We start from the raw sequence: 21,940 nt of genomic DNA, 5'->3' as shown, positions 1-21,940 counted from the left end.
AGGATCTGGAGTAGCTTTAATTCAATTCACACATACTCAAGAGGCCTCCAGCTTGGCACCTTGGAACCTTAGGGGGTGGGAGGGCTGAAGAGATGGCTGGGCATGAGTCCCCCCTTCAGGGACACCAGGTCTCGTGTGTCTGTCCAAGGGGTGACCTCCTGGCTGGCCTCAATCTCCAGTCCTGCCCCGCCCAGCCTTAGCATACACGTGCTGGATTTCTCTTGGGTGGAACTTTCCCTGTGGCCTATGGCTTGGCATTCAGGCCCCTTTGTGGTCTGGGGTGGGCCACCCCAGCCCCTGCCCCTCCCTCCTGTCCCCTCAGCCAGCATCCTCCTTGCCGGCTCTTGCCTACTGATCTTTGTGCAGGACGCCTTCCCCTGCTAGTCCTCCCTCTGGGAACACTTCCTCCGTGACCTCCCACTGGTCCCAGCCAGGCCAAGCTGGTGGCCCTTCTCTGTTCCATAATGCCCTGTGCACGCCATCATTTCCCCAACCCCGTTGTCGTGACTGCCTGCTTACGTGACGGTTCCCCCACGCACATCTCCCATCCTCCTTCCCAGGGAGGGCCAGCTGCAAGGCGCCTGCCAAGCCTGAGGACCTGGGGCACCTGTGGGCCCACCACTGTCATTTCCTCACCTGCCTGAGGTCAGGCCGTGCAGGGAGGCCAGGGAGTGTCAGGATTTCTGGCACTGGCATGGGTGGGTGGGGATAGGCGCAGGGAGCCCAGTGGAGAGGCAGGTGTGGGGTGCAGCAAGGGGTGCCAGGTGCTAAGCCGAACTCTGCCAAGGAGAGGGGACAAGACAGAGTTCTCAGAATCACAAGGATTTTCAGCAAAGCCCTTCCTCTGCTTTCTGTGTTGGGGGGGTCTTCTGCTTGGGCTGCTGTAACCGAATGCCAAAGGCTGGGGGCTTGAACATCAGGCATTTATTTCTCACAGTCCTGGGGTCTAGAAGTCCAAGGTCAAGGTCCCAGCAGAATCCACACCTGGCGAAAGCCCACTCCTTGGCCTGTAGACCGCCACCTTCACTGCGTTCTCCTCGGTGCAAGCTCAGTGAGGGATGTCTCCCTCTTAGGAGGGAACCACTTCCTTCCCAGGGCCCCAGCCTCATAGCCTCATCTAAACCTGATTACATCCCAAGGGATCCACCTCTAAATAGCGCTTTGGGGCCTAGGACTTCAACATATGAATTTGGGGGGATATTCAGGGCATGAAGGGGCCCTGGCAAGATCCATACAACTTGGGTCATTTGAGAATTCGGTGAAGGGACAGTTCACAGAGACCTAGGCAGGGGGAGGAACAAACAAGGGAGAGGGCAGCATCTTTGGATAATTACAGTGGCCTCAGGCCAGAAGACAGGGAGTGCTTCTTGGGGATGGACCCCTGGATGAGGTGCTCTCCTCCCACCAGTGATCTTTGTTGGCCAAACCCAAGCAGAAACCAGAGAACCCATCCATGTACATCATTGCTGCCCTGAGAAGGGTGGAGAGAGGTACAGGAGCCAGGGAAGGGTAAGCTGACCGACCCCACACTTTCCAGAGGAGGACTCTTCCAAGAAAGGGTTGTCCTCAAGTTTTGTAAGAGGTGATGAGGACAAGGGATGGGAAGGGCTGGCCATGGTTGAGCTTCACAGGAGGTGCCGAGCTTCCTGGCAGTCTGGACAAAAAGGGAAAGTTAAGCTAGATGATGAAGTGAGTTGACACGTCCAGTTTCCCTGAGCCTCATAACCTTAAAAAAAAATAAATGGATGTCTCTGAACCTCAGTTTCTTCTTCTGTAAAGTGGGGATAATGCTTGCTTCGCCTACTGCACATGAAGACAGAATGAGAGCACAGTGAATCCAGGCAGGAGGAAAGGGGAAAGGCAAAAGGCTTCCCAGAGGTGTTTTGCCTTTCTGTTTTCCAGAAGGGACATCTACCCCCAGGGACACTGGCAGGAAGCTGTCCCATGACCCTACCTTGCTGCAAGGGAAGTTGGGAAATTTATTTGACATAGACAGCAAGAGAGGGAGCAAGACAGCAAGCAGGGGGAGAGGGAGAAGCAGGCTTCCTGCTGAGCAGGGACCCCCCCCCCCCAATATGGGGCTCCATCCCAAGATCCTGAGATCATGACCTGAGCCGAAGGCAGACACTTAATGACTGAGCCACTCAGGCACCCAAATCAGGGTCCTGATGGTAAGAAAGGAAGGAGGCATGGAAGACGGTGGGTTGGTCTCCTGTCATGTCTGCTGTGATGTGGAACTAATCTCCCCGGCTAGCCTCTTCCACTTAGGTAGGCTTATTCGAGGAAGGCAGCAGAATGGCCGGGTGCCTGGGTTTCAGTGAAGGAGCCGACCAGAAGCGGGAGTGCAGGCTTCGAGGGTGTGGGCAGACCTGAGAGGCACGCCCAAGGAACACGAAGCCCAGCCTTGGTGGTCTGGGCAAGTCTCCGAGTCTGCCACACGCCACTGGGGCGTGGTGACACCACTTCGGTGTCACCAGTACCAATGGAGACTGACACTCACCTATCACAATGGCAGGTGTCACGCTGAAGACAAGGGAGGCAGCACCAAGTGCCCCCCCCCCCAAATGGCAAAGAGCTAGAATGAAGGACAGAATCCAACCAGGTGGTGTTGGGCAGAAGACCTTCCTTTGCCCTACATCCTGCCAGCTGGGCTTAGAATCAAATTCACACGAGACAGATTAACAGAAGAAAATCAAATTTAATAGGTCTGCCTATGGAGAATCCACACAGACATGAGCTTCCAAAGATAATGAGGCAATGGGAAGCTGATCGGGGAAGGGTCTGCGGATTCAAAGGGGAGGAAGCTCACCAGCAGGAGGGTGAAAGAGCTTTGGAAAAACAAGGTTGCCCAATTATGCAGGTAAAGGGAAGTCTGTTAATAGCTCTCTTCCGGGCACAGGCTCTCCTTTCCAATGCAAATTTTGGTAGCTGAAAGGGAGGCGGAGAATGTTCCCTGCATCTGCTGGGTTTTGATTCCTCCTTCCTGGAAATAATCTTTATGCCCCAGTGGCCCATCTTGGGCCAGCCTGCCCTTGGCCCCTACAGTGGGATTTCAATATCAAGTTCTCAGGAGGCACCTGGCTGGCTCAATTGGTAGAGCACGTGAGGGCTGATCTCGGAGTTCCGAGTTTGAGCTCCATGGTGGGCATAGAGATTACTTAAAAAACCAAACCAAACAAAAATAATCAAGTTATCAAAATAAATCCAAAATTAGCTATCATTTGTGACCCTAAAAGTACTGTTTGAAATACAGTCTGTCAATTTTAAAAACATTATTAAAAATGATTTTAGGGGTGCCTGGGTGGCTCAGTGGGTTAAGCCTCTGCCTTCAGCTCAGGTCATGATCCCAGGGTCCTGGGATCGAGCCCCACATCAGGCACTCTGTTCCTCAGAGAGCCTACTTCCTCCTCTCTCTCTCTGCCTGCCTACTTGTGATCTCTGTTTGTCAAATAAATAAAATATTTTTTAAAAATAAAAATAAAGGAGTGCCTGTTGGCTCAGTGGGTTAAGCCTCTGCTTTTGGCTCAGTCATGATCTCAGGGTCCTGGGATCGAGGCCTGTGTCGGGCTCTCTGCTGAGCGGGGAGCCTGCTTCCCTCTCTCCTCCTCTGCCTGCCTCTCTGCCTACTTGTGATCTCTCTCTCTCTGTCAAATAAATAAAATTTAAAAAAAATTAATTTAAAAACATGAAAAAAAGTCTTACACTAAAAAAAGCTCGAAAATATGTCTACACAGCCACCTCTAAAAAGCATGTAAGTTGGCTAAAAAGAAAAACTCAACAAGATAAAATAACTAGGTAGGAAATATTTAGATGGAATCCTAAATCCTATACTAGATCCAAAGACATCTCTGCACATATAGAGGACATGGGTAACATATACAGAGAAATTGGGTAACACCCAAGACACGTGGGAAAGATTTGAGAAATTCTGTTGTTGACCACCGCCCACCCCCTCCGCTGTTCCAATAATTACTAGGACCATGAAGCTGTGCAAAATGTGTCCAAATGCAGTCCTGGCCTCTGGAAGGAACGGGAGCGCTCCTTGTGGGCTAGATAATGTGGGGCGTTCTTTGTTCATTCCATCACCAAAGCTTCCTAAGGGTCTGCTTTCTGGTAGGCTTTGCTCATGACCCTGGGGATAGAGATGCCCCACATTCTTGTCTTCCAGTGCGGAAACAAACAAGTAAGCAATGGTGGCAGCAGAGGGCGCATGTGCGTGGGAGTCTCAGTGGGTTCAACGACCCCTTGGAGGAAGTGGGGGACATTTGAGTCACCCTTCAAATAAGGAGGTGTTCGATGGAAATCATAGAAGGCATCTGGGATTTCCTGGCAGCAAAGACGTGAGGACAGGAGACTGAGCACAGAGTTAGGAGAAATGACAGTGGGTTGGAGAGGTGAGAGTGAGAAACTGGCTGGAAAATGAGGGAAAACTGGTTAAAGGTCTCCCTGGAACCTGGCGCCGTGGGGTATCTGTGACAAGGGAACCCCAGGACACTTCATGTGCTGGGAATGGCTGGGATGCCCAGAGTCCTAACTCGCTGCTTGGTGTGCTAACCCTTGTTTCTCATCTATAAAACGGTAATATTTTTCTTCCTTCCAGTAAGGATGAAATGACATACATGAATAGCATATGGGTCCCAGTGAATTTGCGTTTCTCCCTGCTTTGCTGTCCCCCAACCCCATCATGAATTGTTCCCAGAAGGGCTCAGAGTCTGGACATGGACCCAAGGTTTAGAAGGAGCCGCTGACTCGGGGGACAGAAATCAGGGCATGAAGTGTTCCTTGGCCTTCTCCTTGAACCTGGTGGAGCAGAGAGAGGCCCCAGGGCTGGAGAAGCTCCTCCCAGGCTTGCCTGCCATTGCCAGCTCAGCAGGCTAGACACAGCTGATGGCCCTGACTCCCCTGACACAGGGTGCTGTAGTTCCCCTCACCTGGCTTCCAGGTGCTTCCCACAGAGCCTCCCAGGCCCTGAGCCGTGACCTGCCACCTGCTGATTGCTCCTGTCCCACTTAGGCCTCTGGCTCTGGTGCCTCCAGGAAGTGAGTGAGGGTTGAGCTGAGGGGCTCTAAGTGAGAAGCAGGGAGAGGACTATGCTGCAGCCCCAACATCCCCCACCCCCGAGGGTCTGCTGTCCTTGTGCCCTGGGAGGTTTCCGGGCGGGGGGGTGGCGGTGCTCACCTGTGTTGGGGAGTGTGGAGCACTGTCCAGGGTCGAGAGCCCTAGAGTCTCGCCCTGACTGGGAAAGCCTCTCTGGAGTCTTTTAGGGGCCACTCCCCGCCCCGCCCCACCCACAACCAGACTCACCCAGAGAATCCATCAATCCATCGTGTGTTCATTCAACAGATACTAAGTGCTTACTCTAATTAAAGCCCTAAGGATACAGAAGTGAGCAAACAGATCTGCTATCCTGGTTAAATAACCACCTTATAAGTAACAAGACTCTTAACACTATGAACAGTGAGAGGCAGGAAGATGCCAGGAGGAAACCAGGAGGGCTTCCCGGAGGAGGAGGCCAGCCTTAGCAGGAGAAGAAGTGAGCCTGCAGGCCGTGTGGGTAATGGATGTTCCTGGATGTTTCTCCAGGTCAAGAGCCTAGCCATCCCTGCTAGAGCCCGCCCCCCACTGTCACCCCAGGTACCTCCCCTCTGTCTTCTTTCCTTCCCTTGTCCTGACCAGCAGGGGAACTATACACCCAGAAGGGGAACTATACACCCAGAAGGCACCAGGCCCAGGGGCCCAGACCCCCAGCATCCTCACTTCCTCAGCCCATGTCTGGGGGGAGAAGCTCTGAGTGTGCAGTGCCCAGGAGTCTGACCAGGGTCTGGGGAGGAGGAATCAAGGAAGGGGGGGCGGGCTGAGGCTGTGGAGGGGCCTGGGCAGTGGTGGGGAAGAGGTGCTGCAGAGGGAGGAGGGGTTCTGGGAGGGAGCCCTGTAAGAGAGGAGCAGGAGTGGGGCTGGTGAAGCAGCTCCCCTCTCCTGCTCAAGGCACTCCCACCTAGTCTGATGCAGAAAGTGGTCCTGGTGTCAGGCCCCGCCCTGATCCCTGGCACTGACCTGACCCTCAGGGGCTCTTGCCATGGGGTAGCCGGTCCTAGGTTCATTTTCCAGGATCAGGGCAGGTGAGGTGGCCTGAGCAGGGGGTGCCCCGAGGCGGGGGTCAGAGTGACTGTGCTTGGCCTCAAGTTCATGGCTGTGGTGGGTCACAAGCCCCTTCCTGTCCTCTCTCTGGTTCAGCAGGGGTCAGAGGGTGCGTACTGGGAGGGAAGGAAGAGGTCTAGGGTTTCTGTTCTGCCGACCTCTCCGGTTAGAGCAGCAGCAGAGTGGGGAGGAGAACAAGGCGGAAGGACACCACTGGAGAGGGACCCGCGAAGTCTCCTGGGCAGCTGTGGGCTTATCAGCCAGGACAAAATGTTCATTTGTGGGGTGACCAGGGGTCTGAGCGTTGCCTTCTCCATCTATCAAATGAAGTCGCCATCCGTATGCCTCTCCTGTGGGGTCACTGATCCCATGGGTGAGGGCTGGCTGGAAGAAGGTAGGGGTATGTGGACTGACACTGCCCCCTGGTGGCTGTGTCTAGAGTTGCTTTGTCCTGTGCCGGGACTTAGAGGGTCCCCTTCAATTCTGTCTTCTCCGCGCCACTTTCTTCTTCATCACCCTAAACTTCCCACGGTCCTCCGCGCTGCTTTCTCATGAGCAGGAATAACTCAATTCAGCAAACATCCATTCAGCAGGAGTGGAATGGGCCCCTATTGTATGTCCTGTTCTGGGGAGTTTTGTAGCGGCAGGTGATAAAAAATATTAAATGTTAAGAAATTAGATACTGGTGTTGGTTGCACAACTCGGTGAATACACCGATTGGACACTTTAATTTTTATTTTATTTTGAAGATTTATTTATTTATTTATTTCAGAGCAGGGGGGAAGAGGGAAGAGGGAGAGAGAGAATCCCAAGCAGACTCCTTGCTGAGTACAGAGCCTGACCTGGGGCTAGATCCCAGGAGCCTGAGATCATCACCCAAACTGAAACCAAGAGGATGTTCCACCAACTGAGCCACCCAGGAGCCCCTGTGATTTTATTTTATTTTTTTATTTTTATTTTTTAAAAAGATTTTATTTATTTATTTGATAGAGAGAGATCACAAGTAGGCAGAGAGGCAGGCAGAGAGAGAGTGGGAAGCAGGCTCCCTGATGAGCAGAGAGCCTGATGCTGGGCTCGATCCCAGGACCCTGAGATCATGACCTGAGCCGAAGGCAGAGGCTTTAACTCACTGAGCCACCCAGGGGCCCCCAATATATATATTTTTAAAAGATTTTTATTAATTTGACAGAGAGATACAGCAAGAGAGGGAACACAAGCAGGGGAAGTGAGAGACGGAGAAGCAGGCTTCCCGCTGAGCAGGGACTCCCAACGTGGGACTCAACCCTGGGACCCTGGGATCATGACCCAAGCCAAAGGCAGATCCCTAACAACTGAGCCACGCAGGCACCCCCGGAGGCAATATTTTAGAAATAACATAACTAATGAAGACTGCCCCTCTGATAAACAGGCAGAGAATTCCCTGGGGGACTGTTGGGGGTGCAGAGGATCTGGTGCGAGGGAGGTGAACAGGCACCAGGGTTCACTCAGCAATCAGGAATGATAAACACTGGCTCCTGAGGGGAGAGGCTGCCATTTCAGGGCGACAGGTATGAGCTGGCTGGGAAGGCTGGGAGTGTGGCCTGAGATGCAAACTAGGAAGCCATTAATGATTTCTCCTCCCCCTCTCACCCAGACCACCCTGTCAGATGGGTACTTTCCATTTTTCTCATAGTTCCTTATTTGTTTCGAAAAAAAATTCACCATGTTCTGTAATTGTCTTAATTGTTTTCTCAGTTATTTGCTTCCCTTTCTAGATCCTGAACTCCAGGAGAACAGGGATCTAGTTTCTCTTACTCTTTGCTGAGAGTCTAGTCTGAGAGTCTAGTATAGTGCCTGAGGTATTAGGGACTCAATAAATATTTGTCAAATGAATGAATGGACCCAGATGGAAGGAAACATTTTTTTAAATTTTTATTTATTTGACAGAGAGAGATCACAAGCAGACAGAGAGGCAGGCAGAGAGAGAGAGAGAGGGAAGCAGGCTCCCTGCTGAGCAGAGAGCCCGACGCGGGACTCGATCCCAGGACCCTGAGATATGACCCGAGCCGAAGGCAGCGGCTTAACCCACTGAGCCACCCAGGCGCCCCAACCTTTTTTTTTAATTAAAGATTTTATTTATTTATTTGACAGAGATCACAAGTAGGCAGAGAGGCAGGCAGAGAGAGGTGGGGGGGAATCAGGCTCCCTGCCAAACAAAGAGCCGGATATGGGGCTTGATCCCAAGACCCAGAGATCATGACTTGAGCTGAAGGCAGAGGCCCAACCCACTGAGTCACCTAGGCGCCCTGGAAGGAAACATTCTTATCACAATGCTTCTGCATGGGAAAGCTGGTGGACAGGGCATTCTCATTCTCATTCCTGGGTTGTGTCTCTTGTTCCATGCTGTGTCACAGATGCCCGACTCCCAAGGCACATTGTCAGCACTAGAAGTCTCTGTCCCAGCTACAGTCCTTGGGCAGCAGCCCCGGTTCTAGGTTCAGGCTTAGCTTGGTGGCTGTGGGGAAGGGGTTCCTGGAATGCCTTCAAGGTGGATTCATGTGGAGGTGGCTGGGGGGTTATCACAAAAATCTAGAAGGGAAAATGAAGCCTGAACAGTAGAAGGACTGAAGAGGAGACTGCACAAATATTGAGAAATATTTAGGCGGTAAATCAAGCGGGACAGGTGATTGGTTATCGAAGGGAAGAAAATTGGGGCACCAAGAATGATTCTAAGGTTCTTCTTTTTTTAAAAAAGATTTTATTTATTTATTTGACAGACAGAGATCACAAGTAGGCAGAGAGGCAGGCAGATAGAGAGAGGGGGAAGCAGGCTCCCCGATGAGCAGAGCCCTATATGGGGCTCAATCCCAGGAGGCTGGGATAATGACCTGAGTCAAAGGCAGAGGCCTTAACCCACTGAGCCACCCAGGTGCACCAATTCTAAGGCTTTAAAAGAATTAGTTCCACGGCCATCTCTTTCTGGCCAGCAGATTCTTCCAGTCTAAAGGGACAGAAATGGCCACCGGACTCCTCTGCCGCCCCATCCAACTCATTCAGGACTTCGGGTGACTCTCGTTGGTACCCCCTCCTGGGGCACACTCTGAGGGGACTCGATCCCTGCGCTGTAGGGGCACAGGTCTGGTCTTGGAGACAGACACACTCTGAGCACTGCCTGACACTGGGTAAGAGATGCTCTGGGGGGATGCGGGACGAGGTCCGAGGAGTCGTCACTTGGAGAGCCTCTAAGTGCACTCTCCAGGAAGAACAGGTGTCTGCCAGGGTGGAAGGAGGTGGGCAAAGCGAATGAGGGCTGGAGGTAAAGCACCAGCAAAGGTAATAAGAAGTAAGGTATAAGAAAGAGGGCTGTCCAGCGGCTGGAGCACTGGGGTGTGAGCGCAGGGATCACAGTGTGACGCGCCACACTGGGCAGCGCCTGGAAACCATACTGGAGTTTGGATTCATCTCCCGGCTATGGGGAAAGCACAATACTGCCCTAACTCCCAGGTCATATCGGGGTGGGCAGCCGGCAACCACAGCGGGAGTGGAGGGAGGGGGTGTGTCCAGCTAGGGACTTTGAAATCACCATACCCGAATTCCAGGGAAGCTGCGACTTGGGGCAGAACCATTCTCGGGAGGTGGAGAGGAGAGGAGAAGCCCTGCACTCGTAACCAGAGCCCATGGAACCGGCTGGGATGGCCACTCGACTCTTCTCCTTATTCTGGTTTTTGCGCGCTGCCTCGCCACCAAGAGCTTCCCTTGCGCGCGACCCCCAGTCCCGGACCCACGGGTTGCTCCCGGGCGCCCACTCCCGCGCGTTGTACCGCTCGGCGGGCGCCCACTCCGGGCGCTGGTTATCCAAGCCCGGCTGCTGCAGCCGGTTGAGGACTCAAGTTGCGTCCTAAGGGATCGGGGCCCCGGTACGCAAGACACGGTTCAGATAGGGGGATCTGGCGGGAATCACCCTCGCATCCCCGCCGTTAGCGCATCTCACTCCAGAGCCCTCTGCGCAGGCACCCGCGGCCGGCAGGATCCGGATCCCCATCCGTCTCGGGACGTCCAGCCCCAGCTCGCCTGACCTCCAAGGCTGGATCAGGGGCCGAAACCCCACGCGCGTCCGCATTCTCAGCCGCCCGGGGGAATGCCCAGTACGTGCCCAGCAACTCGGACGCACCACGGGCCCGCTTCATATTCCAGGGACCCTTTGGTCCTCGGGCCACTGGCCTGGGGACTGGAAAGGCGCCGGGCATCTGGAAGACGCCGGCAGCCTACATCGGGCGCTCCGCCTTTATTCGGGATCTGGAGGAAGGTAAACCCGGTCCTTGGAACCCCAGAGCGGGTGGGACGCAGGCATTTCCGTGGAGAGTGGGGCCGCGTCGGTTCCAGGCGCCCGGGCCCTTCTGCATTCAGTCTTATCGCTCTATCCATTTGTGACGTCACAGTCTGCGGAGCCTGTCCCGTCGCCTCTTCTCTATCTCCTCCTCCCTTCTGTCGTCTGCAGATCGTTGACGGGGTTCAGGTCTAGGGGCTCTGCGCGCCAGTTGCTCTGCAGATCTGCGCACTCTCAGGGCGCCCCTCCCCCCAGGCTACCGCAGTGCCAGGAGAAGGGTGGGTGCTACCGGAGGGCGCTGCCTGGCGCCCGCTGGGGAGGTGGGTGGGCGGAGTGGGAGGTTTTGTCAACCTTCTGGCTGCGGGGGGTCAAAGCCGTGCTTTCCCAAGCCTAGGGATGGGCGGAGCCTCAGGTTTCTTCCCCTCGTAGCTTCTCCCGGGTGACTGACTGGAGATCCCTGGATTGGGTCTAAAGGCTCAGGGCCCCCCTACTGCAGTGCTGGAAAAGTTTCTTTCTTCTCTTCATACGCAACAGGTGCAGGGCGGGTGACTGTGTCTGTTTTCTGACGCAGGAGGCTCCAGTGAGTCGGCCAAGGCTGCCCTCTGGGTAAGGAGGAATGAGCCAGTCTGTGGCTGTACTTCCACTAGCCGCCTGCATTCTCCTAGGTGCCAGGGACCCAGGCTGCCGAGAAGCAGTTCTACCTGAGCTTGGAAGACTGGGATCCTTCACCTTGCCCAGGTCCCTCCAGAACAAGAGTCCAGCTGGTCCTGGGAAGGGAGTGCTGAGTACTGGGGGGTGGTGTGGTGTGGTGTGGAGAGGATATTGGGGGCAGGAAGGGAGCTCAGTCTTCTCCTCCCTTGTTGCTGACTCTTGTTTTTGAGGGAGCATTTGGGGATCCGTCAGGAAACAGTGGGATGTGGGGTGGGATATGCCCCCCTTTTCCTGACACAGCTGCACCCCCTGCTTTTGCATCCCTGTGTCCTGACCGGCCCCCATGAGTCAAGATCACCCAAGAAGCTGTCAGGTTGATGTTGAATCTGCTAGAGGACGTGGGTATTGCCTTCCCGCTGGGGCCAGCCTGAGTCTTAGCCAGGCCTCCTTTTTAAATCTGCCCAGAGGGGTAGGAGTCCTGTCTGTTCCCTGCTTCACTGTTTTTCTGGGGGCCAAGTTGGGGGTCCCGCTTATGAGGTCCAGGCTGGAATTGCTCTTAGAGCCATCTTTTCTATAAGGGGACATGGAGTCAGGCCCCACAGTGGGTTGATGGCAGGTTCTTTCCTAGTACCCTGGAAAACTAGGGTGTGGAAAGGTTTCCCTTAGTGGGCTGGCTTCCCTTTGACCCCTGGGTACTCCCTAGCTTCTCCCATCTGTCTGGGAGATCCCAGAAAACAAGAAAGTATTCCCCATGGTTGTGGGTCTCTCTGTAGAGAGGGCGGGACCTAAATACGGTGGCTCCCATTTGGCCAGTCCCTGGTGAAACAGAACCGAGCTCTGATGGAGGAGAACAGCAAGCTGGAAGCCATGCTGGGCTCAGCCAGGGAGGAGGTAGCTGGGCAGGGAGGAGGGGCACGGGGGGTGCCATCTCAGACCTTCCCGCGTCCCCGTTGCGCCAGGACCCGCGCCTGCCTCTGCCTGCTTTCCAACACGGGTCCTCTCCCCCACTGGCAGAGTTTACATCTCAGACGCCAGCTGTGCTTGCGAGATGATTTCCTCCAGCTCTACTCTGACTCTGATGAGGAGGAAGAGGAGGACGAAGAGGAAGATGAGGAAGAGGCAGAGGCAGAGGAAGAAGAGGCAGAGCAGCAGCACCATCATCCCTATGGAGCCCGTGGGTTTTGAGTGTCCTGCCTTTTCTCTGGGGCAGCCCCTTCTCTGTGCCTCGGTTTCCCTATCTGCAAACAGAGACACACATGGTGCACCTGCCAGCAGGGTTGCTGGGGCTAAATGAGACCACCCCGCTGAGCCTGGGGGTGGAGGGGCAGACCCTGGGGGTGCTGGGCCCTGGGTCTCCCAGCCCTGGGCCCTGACTCCCCTTGCTCTCGGCCCCTAGGACTTCCGCGTGGGAGGTTGAGTCGCTGCGCTACTTCCCCCAGCTGGAAACCCTGTAGGAGAAGCTGAGGCGGCTGGAGGAGGAGAACCAGCCCCTGAGAGAGGAGGTGAGGCTGCGGCAGAGGGCAAACCCTCTGGGGGGGCTGTTGACTCCCCCCCCTTTCCCTCCAGACCTCTCAACTCGATGCCCTTGAGGAGGAGGAGCAGGTGCTCATCCTGGATTTTGTGGAGCAGTTTTGTACGTGAGGTTGTAACTTGGGGGTGGAGGGCTGTCCTAAGGAGCTGAAGGAAGAACTCAGGGATCATAGACTGGAGTCCCAGCTCTCCGGCACTTCCTAGCTGTGGGAGCTTGGTCAAGTTCCTGATGTCTCTGAAACTTTAGAAAGAGGAGGAATTACCTCAGCCCTGAAGACCTCTCCAGAGGCAAAGCTGAGGATGTTCTTTGCACACACTGTAAAGAGCTGTGCAGAAGCCATGGGACCCCTCTAAGCCTGTTTCCTTTTGTCATTTGGGACACGGGAAGGAGGGGCCTGGAAGCAAGGAAGAGAAGGAGCCCTGAGCTGCCAGACACCAGGCGGGGCACCGGATCTGGGGCAGGGGCCAGTGCGGGTACCTGTGTTTATGAAGATGAGGCAGGCGCAGCATTTGTCCCCGAGAAGCTCAAGTGGAGCTGTGAGATACACGTGCAAGATGGCAGGGGCTGAGCTCCCGCGGCCTCCCTTCCCGCAGGCCTGACCTTCCTTGCCTCTGGGTCCCCCAGCTACCCCAATGGCCAGGCCCATAGGAGCTGGTCCCCAAGTTCGGTTGCTTCCACCTCCTAAGGAAGGCTCAAGTCTCTTTCGTCCTCCTCACCCCCCTGTCTCTAGTCCAGGCCCAGTCTTAACCCATCTCCCCTCCTGTACTGCTGTCTTTCCAGGTCCTTCTGCACACAGTCCAAATGAATTTTCTAAAACCAAATCTGACCATGTCATCCTCTGCCTAAAACCCCAAGCTTCCCATTGGCCAAAGAGTAACCTCGGCCTCCTACCCCAGCCCCTGGGATCTGGCGAGCCCTCCCTCCCAGGGTCTCGAGATGGGCTTCTGGGCCCCTCCACACCCTCTCTGGGCCTTGTCTGCCCTTTTTGGCCTGGCCGAGTCCCACTCACCCTGCAGAGGTCTTAGCTGCACAGACTGCGTAAGGCGAGCCCGGGTGCCGCTGTTGTGACCCCCAGCGTGCCCTTTACACACGTTCCACCCTAGCTCAGAGTGGGCCCTGGTGGCATTTCCTTGCTCATCAGTATCCCCACTAGACTTGAGTTCTGCATGTGCTGGGATCGGGTCGCTCAGGCCCCGCACCCAGGGCCTTGCTCCATGTCAGTCAACAGACATTTATTGGGATGAAGACCCAGTGAGAAAATGGAGTCCTGTGAGCCCCGAGTCCCCTGCCTGAGCTGAGGGGTGGGGTGGACAAGGGCCTCCAGAGGGCCAGACTGGTCCCGAGGCCAGCGTGCGGATGGCCGACCTGTCGGAGGTGCTGGCGCTCAGGACAGAGACCCATGACCAGCCGTGGAGGGAGGTCACCCAGCTGCGGATCCAGGTCCTGATGCTGTGGTGCTGCTGCCAGACGGTGGGTCTGGTTGTGTGTCGGGCTCCCTCCTCCCTGCCTGGCCCCATGGAACCCCAGCCCCCTCCTCCCTGCCCTGGGCTCACAGAGCAGCCAGGCCCCAGGCCTCTCTGTGCGCAGAGTCAGAGTTGGAGGAGACCGGAGAGTGTCTTGTTCTGCCCCCTGGTTGTCCCTGGGAAGGGACCCAAGCCCAGGGAAGGTCATGGGGTGTTCTAGAACGCCCGGCTCTGCTGCTCGATGGGGCCCCATTCCATGTGACCTCTTGCTTCAGAAAGGGCTGCCAAACACTCGGCAGTGTGCCTGGGAGGACTTGCCAGAGCGGGTCGGGAGGCCTCAGGTGGGGCTGGTGTGTCTTGGGTGGAGCCGACTAGTCTCGGTCCTTCCAGTATGGAGCCCAGATGGAGAAGTTGCAGCGGCAGCTGGCTTTAGAGAAGGAAATCCAGATGAGGCTCCAGGATGAGGTGAAGCTCCCCCTGGGTCCTGCCTGGGCCTTTGAGAGCCCCTGGCCCAGAGCCGGGAACCCAAGGCCCTTGGCCAGCTGGCTGGCTGTCCGGGGAAGACGAGCAACTTGAACAGGCTCTGGGTCTGTCCCTTTGTACACTCTTGGTGTCTGGTGTGGGCCCTGGCTGTTCAGCCCTTTCTGAAGCAAGAGGTCACATGGAATGGGGCCTGAGTGGAGCAGAGTCCAAGGACCTGCTCAAGGGCATCCTTCATGTCATCATGTGGGTCTGGAGCCTGGGCTGTGTGTCTGCAGCAGAACCTGCAGGTGGCTTTCCAGCTGCAGGACCTGCAGGGGAGGTACGCAGAGTGTGGGGGCATGCAGAATGAGGCCCAAGAGGAGGTGAGGACCCTCGGCCGGTGAGCCCCCGTGTCCACTGGTCCTGTCACCCGCTACACATACACTGTACCCCTGGTGAGAACCCTCCCCTCCGCCTTCTGCCCTCTGTGTGCTCTCCCCCGCTGGCTGATTTCCATCCCTCATCCCTTTCTGGTCCTGGAAGTGGGGACTGGGGTTCTGTGGGGATCCCCTGCTCTCCCCTGCAGGAGGCCCTTCCTGGTTTCCAGGAGACCCTGGACAAGGAACTCAGAATATCTATAAGGAAGATTATCTCAGACTCTGTGTTTTTTATGGAAAGGTGCGCTGCTGGCCCCTCCCTCCCCACTCCCGCCAGGCCCCTGCCTGATCTACACTCACCTTCCCAGAGTGTGGAGGGGGTTTGCTTTTGCTTTCTTTCACTCTTGGCTCCCCACGTTAGGTGCCTGGCCCCTCTCCCCCGCCTTTTCTCTGTCCATGTGTGTGGGCCCTTCATTTCTCCAGGGATTTTTCCACACTGGGGCCCCAGGGACTTTGCAGTTTCAGCTCATGTTGTCTTGGGACAGTGATGGCCCTTTTCTCTGTTGAAGGAGTCACGGGATAATCTCAGAGGAGACATCACACCTGGGGTAAGCTGGCCAAGTGCCCCCCGTCACCAGCCTCACTTTTAGCAGCCAGACAACCACCTGTGACCCTGCCATCCTGGAGAAGGCCTGGCTCTTGGGGCTGGCTGGGCTGAGGTGTTCTGGGAAGGGGATGCCCCCCTCTTCCTTCCCACTTGCCCATAGTTGGCCAACTGACTTAGGCTGTTCCACGTGGGGACTGAAGCCTTCCCTTTACCTCACCAGGGACTGAGGGGAGAATGAACACTGGTGTAGGGCTGGGGACGTCTGAGACTTGAGTCCCCGCTTCATTCCTTTATTGACTGTGTGTCCCTGGGCAAATTGCTTGACCTGTCTGAGCCTTATTAAAATGAATTTGTTGGGGCGCCTGCGTGGCTCAGTGTGTTAAGGCCTCTGCCTTCAGCTCAGGTCATGATCCCAGGTCCTGGGATTGAGCCCCGCATCGGGCTCTCTGCTCTGCAGGGAGCCTGCTTCCCCCTCTCTCTCTACCTGCCTCTCTGCCTACTTGTAATCTCTGTCAAATAAATAAATAAAATCTTAAAAAAAAAAAGGATTTCTTCCTATGGCAGTTAGCTGTGGGCTGGGCCACGAAGGTTAAATCAGGGAGAGGAATATTATCCTTGCTCCTCTGGGGTGTGCACAGGGTGGGGGGTACCAGGGGCCTGTGGGGCTTGTGCAGGGTGGGTGACCCTTCTCCCTCCTTCTTACCTGGAAGCCTGGATGCTGGTTCCCAGCCCCCCCACCCTACAACAGAAGTGGGGAGGAGCCGTCGGGTCTTGGGGGGTAGACTGGGACAGAGAGCAGGGAGCTCCTCAGCCCTGGTGGCCAGGGATGTCCCGCAGGAGCGGATGATGGGGGACCGGGGACTCTGACTGGGGTAGGCTTTCAGGGGCATGCAAAGACCTTCCTGTCTCCCTGGCCAGGTTCAAGCTGTGCGGCAGTGAGGCGCGAGAGCAGGAACGGGGGTTTGAGGCTGAGAAGAGGTTAATGACAACCGAGGATTCTGTGCCTTCAGAGGAGCTGGGGGCCACAGAAGAGGGGGTGCCTGCTGTGGACGGGTTGACAGAAGAGGCGGAGCTGGTGTTGGAGGAGGCTGAAGCCTGGGAGGAGGTGGAGCTGGAGCTGGATGACAGCGTGGTGACCTCGATGCTGGAGGCCAGCGGCTTAGGCCCCTCTCACCTAAGCATGAAGTATGTCCTCCAGCAGGTGGCTGACTGCTGGGACTCGGGGTACAGGTGGCAACTGAGACAGAAGATGTTCCAGAAAGGTGAGAAGGTGAGAGTGCTACCACAGGGGTCACTCCCCCCCAACCCCTCAAGCCCCCCCACCCCCACCCCGCAAGCTCATGGAGTGCTCACTGACTCCAACCTGGCCCCACCCAGCATGCTTATTTGCATGGACTTTGCATATCATTTGCATAGACAACAGGGGACTGTGGTCCCAGGGCTCATTTATGTGGAATTTGCCTAAGATTCCAGAGCTCTACCCGCTTTCCTCCTGGGGGGTTGGGCTGGGGGGTCAGTACCAGGACTGCTGCCCTCCATGACACCTCAGCTTCCTGTCTCTGCTGCCCCTGTCCCCAAGGCTCCCCAACCCTACAGCAGTGGCAACAGCAGTCCAAAACAGTGTGGGGGGCGCTATCGCAGAGCAGTAGCCTGGGTACTGACTGACCCTGGACTTTCAGAGACTAGAGGAGGACAGGGCCAACCACCCTCCCAGGGACAAAGAGGGGGGTGTTTTGGGGCCACCCAGCCCCTTGGGACAAAGGCCTCTGCCAGCAAGGATGGTCGGACCGGTCTGCTGGGTGAGTCTGAAGATGGGCTAGGGTCTCCTCTCCCCAGCTAGAAACTCCAGGTTTTGGAGAGCTACACCTGCTAAGTGTCAGCTGCCTTCACGAAGGTCACAGAGATGCATCGTTTCCTTTAATTGTCACGCCTGCAGGTAGAGGTGCCCTCCCCATTTGTTAGGTGAGAACAGAGCTAAAGTAAGTTGTTGGAGGTCACACAGCTGGAGAGGATCTGAGCCTGTTCTCATCAGTGCTGTGCTGAAATGATTCTCCTAGCCTATCTCTCCCCTCTGACCCTGTCCCAGTGCTTGCCTAGCCTGCTCAGTCAGCTGTGAAATATAGAGCCTGTTGCTAGCCTCACCATCATAAGTGGCCTGCCCCAACTCTGATGGCCTTTTGGTCACTGATGGGCAGCTTCATCAGGGTTGCCATGGACAGTTGTGCAGTTTGTGTATCGAACAGTGGCCTCCACGGCCGGCCAGTGGGCAGCTGCACAGTGGTTATTCGTGACTGTCTTTCTGATATAGTTGACAAGGCCTCAGCCCCTGCCCACCATCCAGGTCCCCCAGTTAACCTCCACTCCCCTTCTCTTCCAGGCTTTGCTGTGTCCCAGCAGAGGCTTCACAGACAGCCTGAGGCCCATCCTTCAGCTAGCTGCCTGGCCAAGTTCCACCTGCCCCAGAAACCTCCTTCCCACCCTCCCAAATGGGACCCTCCTGTGTCAGCGGCGCACCTTCTGTCCTGACGAACCTGGGCTGGGCCTTGAAGACCCAAGCCTGCAGGCTTTCTTGAAATAGGGGACCCTGGCCCGCACTCTGCAGCTGGGCCTGGGATCACGTGCTAGTCAAGGGGGCGGTGGAACCCCAGGGGGAGGCCGGCCAGTTTCCAGACCCAGCTCTGAGCTGGGCTGGGGGTGAGGCTCGGGCCCTGGTGCAGGAAGGTGTTCTGATGACCCTGCTAACAACATGCACCTTGATCCCCAAGGTAAAGGTGGCCTCCAAGTCCTTGCTGACTTTCAGGGACCTGGCCCTCTTCCTCCATTCTTGGCCCTTTCCTCTCAGTCCGTTACTACTGTTGGAAACCCAGAGTGTCTGTATGTGAGGGTGAGGGGCCCCTCTGTCCACTGGGGGCCTCCTCCCCGCCTCCCTGCCTGTGGCCCTTGAGTATCTAGGCTCCCCGCCCAAGTCATCCCCTCCCTGTTGCCCTCCCCTCCTCGTTTCTTCATTCCAGATGTACTGCCCTTTTCTACTCTTTATTCCTAAACAGCTAGACTCGGGGGCTCAGGACCCCGCTCGGTCTGACCCTACTCCCTGCTGTGCTACTTGCTCTTCTGTTCTTCTGTTGCTTGTCAGCCCATATACCTGCTGGTGCAGGAAATAAAGGACCTGTGTGCTACCAGGTCTGCACTCTGGCATCTTTCTCTGGGAGCATGTGTGCGTGTGTGTGTGTGTGCATTCGTGGGTGCATGCTCGCGCATGCAGCTTTTCCTGGGGCAAAGCTGTGGCGAGACAATGAACTTTTGTTAAACACATGACCTAGTCCCATCAACAACCCGTGTGGAGTGGCGGGTGATCTGACAAATGGTGTCGGAGGATGAAACAGGCCCAGGCAGATTAAGTGACCCTCCCAAGGGTCTAAGAGCCGGCTTCAGAACTGGGATGTGAACCCGAGCCCTCAGGTGTCCTGAGCCTGTGCTCAGGCAGCCTCCCGTTCCTATTTTTCTGCCCCAGGGATTCTGGCCTAGTGCCCTGGCTGTGAGGGGTAAGGCACGGGCAAGAGTCGCCCACTGTCTTAGGTGGAGGTCCCTCGGACCTGGAGTCAGACCTGCAACAGCATTTGAAAACAAGTAGTTTGTTTGGAAGCTGATCCAGGAAGCACTCCTGGCTGGGAGCAGGGATGGAGGGGGTGGGTATTGGAGAAGGAAGAAAGCTAAAGGACATGCGAGGCACTGAGGGTTAACCCTACTGGGGAACTCTGGGAACAAGTGTACCCTTTGCATGTCGGGTGTGGCCTGTGGACAGGCGTCATTGGCATCTCCTGGGAGCTTATCAGAAATGCAGATTCTCAGGTCCCACCCCAGACCTATAGAGTCAGACTTTGCACGGTCACAAGGACGCTGGGGAATGCACGTGCATGGCAAATTTTGGGACCCACTGAGATGGAGGCCATCTGGGTTATCCCGCCCCAAGGGGTGAGGAAGCTGGGCAAGCATCTCCCAGCTGACATTTGTCACTGGCAGCCTTGGGCCTTAACGTCATGCTCTGTGCCCCGTGTGTGGGTAAGGAAAAGGCTGCTGGCAGAAAAATTTTTTTAAAGATTCATTTATTTGAGAGAGAGAGAGAGAGCGAGCAGGGGGAGGGGCTGAGAGAGAGGGAGAGAGAGAGAAGCAGACTCCCTGCTGAGTGCAGAGGCCGATGACAGCTGAAACCAAGGGTCAGATGCTTCACTGGCTGAGCCTCCCAGGCGCCCCAAGAATATTGATGCTTCTAGTGGACCATGGTCAGCACATGCAGGAATGGATACTTTTTTTTTTTAAGATTTTATTTATTTGACAGATAGAGATCACAAGTAGGCAGAGAGGCAGGGAGAGAGAGAGAGGAGGAAGCAGGCTCCCCGCCGAGCAGAGAGCCCGATGTGGGGCTCGATCCCAGGACCCCGAGATCATGACCTGAGCCGAAGGCAGTGGCTTAACCCACTGAACCTCCCAGGCGCCCCAGGAATGGATATTTTTAAACGATTACACTTTTTGTATGTATGTATGTTGCTTCCATGCCCAGCATGGAGCCCAATGTGGGGCTTGAACCCATGACACTGAGATCAAGAGCCATGTGCTCTACTGACTGAGCCAGCCAGGCGAGGTGCCTCCTTGCACTGTCTCTTTAATGTGGGTGGAAGCATGATGGCATTTGCGTTCTCGGCTGTGGCGGCTCAGGACCTGTGCATGACAGCTTTGGAATGATCTGGGTGTGCCTTCCTGCCCAGTGCACACACTTACCGATAAATGGCAACTTCAAAGCACTGATGCAGACTTGTAAACCAGGCTGCGCGGATCGTGGTTTTCCATATGGGCAGCTGACATCAGCTTAGGCTCCTTTGCTCTTGACCTGTTCTCCTTTCCCAAGACCAACATGGCTCCTCTTGGCCACCCGTAGGTCTCCAGTTTAGGAGCCCCATAGTTTAAGCTGTTGCTGCAAATCCTGTGGGTTAAGGCTGTCTGGTGAATGGGTCCACCTTGCCTCTGATGGTTAAGTGCTGCCACTTGGTCCCCTCTGCCCTGCAATCCTGTCATCTCCGCTGATACTAAGAAGCCTGGGTCCATAGCAGCGTCTCCTACGTCAGCCTGGGGCTGCAGAGGATAAGCTCCGCTGAGCTGTTCAACAATGCTTACGTGTCCTCACCAACACGTTCCTTATGTCCTCCAGAAAAGGACTGGTTTTTGGACCCTTACAGGGACTGGAGTCACATGGTGGATGCTCTTGTCTGACATGGCAATTCATTCCAGGGTGACTGCCCGTCTTTTGGCTCTTTCCTCGGTCCTCTGCTGGGGCAGCTTGGGCACCTTACTTGCTCCAGACTTTCAGGGAGTCACGCCCAGCAAGGCGTGAAGATGGGCTCCGCGTGTCCTTGCCAGGAGCTGAAAGCCTGAGTCGTGGGAGACGGTCCTCTACTCCTGTTCAACAAACTCTCCCTACCCAGTCCTCAGCCCGCCTCCTCGGTCTGTCAGCCTCTAAAATCCCCTCCTGTGTGCGCTTCCTGGTTCCTTCTGTGACATGTTTTCCGGCTTCTTCAGGACCTGCAGTATTTTGGGTGAATAATTCCGTTTCCGCCATGTTTGGGACAGTGCTTCTGCACAGCCTAAGACTTGACCCTAGTGTTTGGTGTGGAAGCCCTGAAGGGAGGCGGGGCCAATTGTGAGAAACATCACTTCGCAAGACCTCTGCCTCAAGGAGGTCTGGGCATGGTCTCCAGGGACGGAAAAGCTGCTTTCCTCTGGCAAGGTGGAGACAATTCCTCCAGCCCAGAAGTTTCCTGGAAACCTGGGAGTTTGAAGTTCTTCAGGGCATTTTCTCAAATGTTCCGTGCAAGGTTATCATGGTCCCATGCCTTTCATTCTAGGACTTTGATGGGGAGACTTGTTGGGGCTCCAATGTCAGCTTCCTTTGTTATCTGACTTCTTACATTCAGATCTTGGGCTTGAGTTAATGGTTGGCTGACCTGAGCCCAACATTTTCTTCCTTCAGAAATCTCTGATCATTAGCGGTAGCCAATGGACACCACAGCCATAATCATCATCACTCTTCTGTCTTGAATGCTGAAGCAATCAGCTACATCAGGGCCCCTATACCCTGTCCCGATGCACCAGCAATGAGAATCTTAGCAGTGGGGTTGCCACAGTACTCCAGAGGTGGTCGGCACCCTGCTTAACGCCAGCAAAGGGTCTGGCTAGGGAAGGATCAAATTCCAGAATCCCAAGATGACAGTGTTGCTTTCTACAACCCTTCTAGGACCACCTGTTTTCAGAGGAGTCCCCCGGCCCAGAGGCAGACTTGGAAATAAGGATTTGAGTTCAAATAGTTTATTTGGAGTGTGGTGATCCCAAAGACCACTGGTGGGAGTGTGTGCG

The 21,940-nt window shown here is 55.5% G+C and overlaps 1 protein-coding gene across 1 annotated transcript; it reads left to right on the top strand.

Moving 5' to 3' along the window:
* Nucleotides 1-10,170: 10,170 nt before the first annotated feature.
* On the top strand, nucleotides 10,171-21,940 carry HAP1 (huntingtin associated protein 1; the record flags this gene model as incomplete). Its single annotated transcript, XM_032871816.1, is given in 17 exon segments — nucleotides 10,171-10,547; nucleotides 10,700-10,764; nucleotides 11,016-11,050; nucleotides 11,110-11,182; nucleotides 11,396-11,493; nucleotides 11,869-11,901; nucleotides 11,903-11,986; nucleotides 12,110-12,269; nucleotides 12,492-12,520; nucleotides 12,662-12,728; nucleotides 13,150-13,154; nucleotides 13,971-14,096; nucleotides 14,480-14,554; nucleotides 15,138-15,229; nucleotides 15,498-15,536; nucleotides 16,454-16,805; nucleotides 21,822-21,940. Coding segments are annotated over 17 exon segments (1,770 nt in total), but the record flags the coding sequence as incomplete, so codon positions are not given.

The sequence above is a fragment of the Lontra canadensis genome, unplaced genomic scaffold (genome assembly GCF_010015895.1).
Source record: "Lontra canadensis isolate GAN:19392208 unplaced genomic scaffold, GSC_riverotter_1.0 scaffold43, whole genome shotgun sequence".
In the NCBI taxonomy this organism is placed as follows: Eukaryota; Metazoa; Chordata; class Mammalia; order Carnivora; family Mustelidae; genus Lontra; species Lontra canadensis.
Note: the sequence above shows the minus strand (reverse complement) of the source record. Positions and strands in the feature narration are given on the sequence as shown.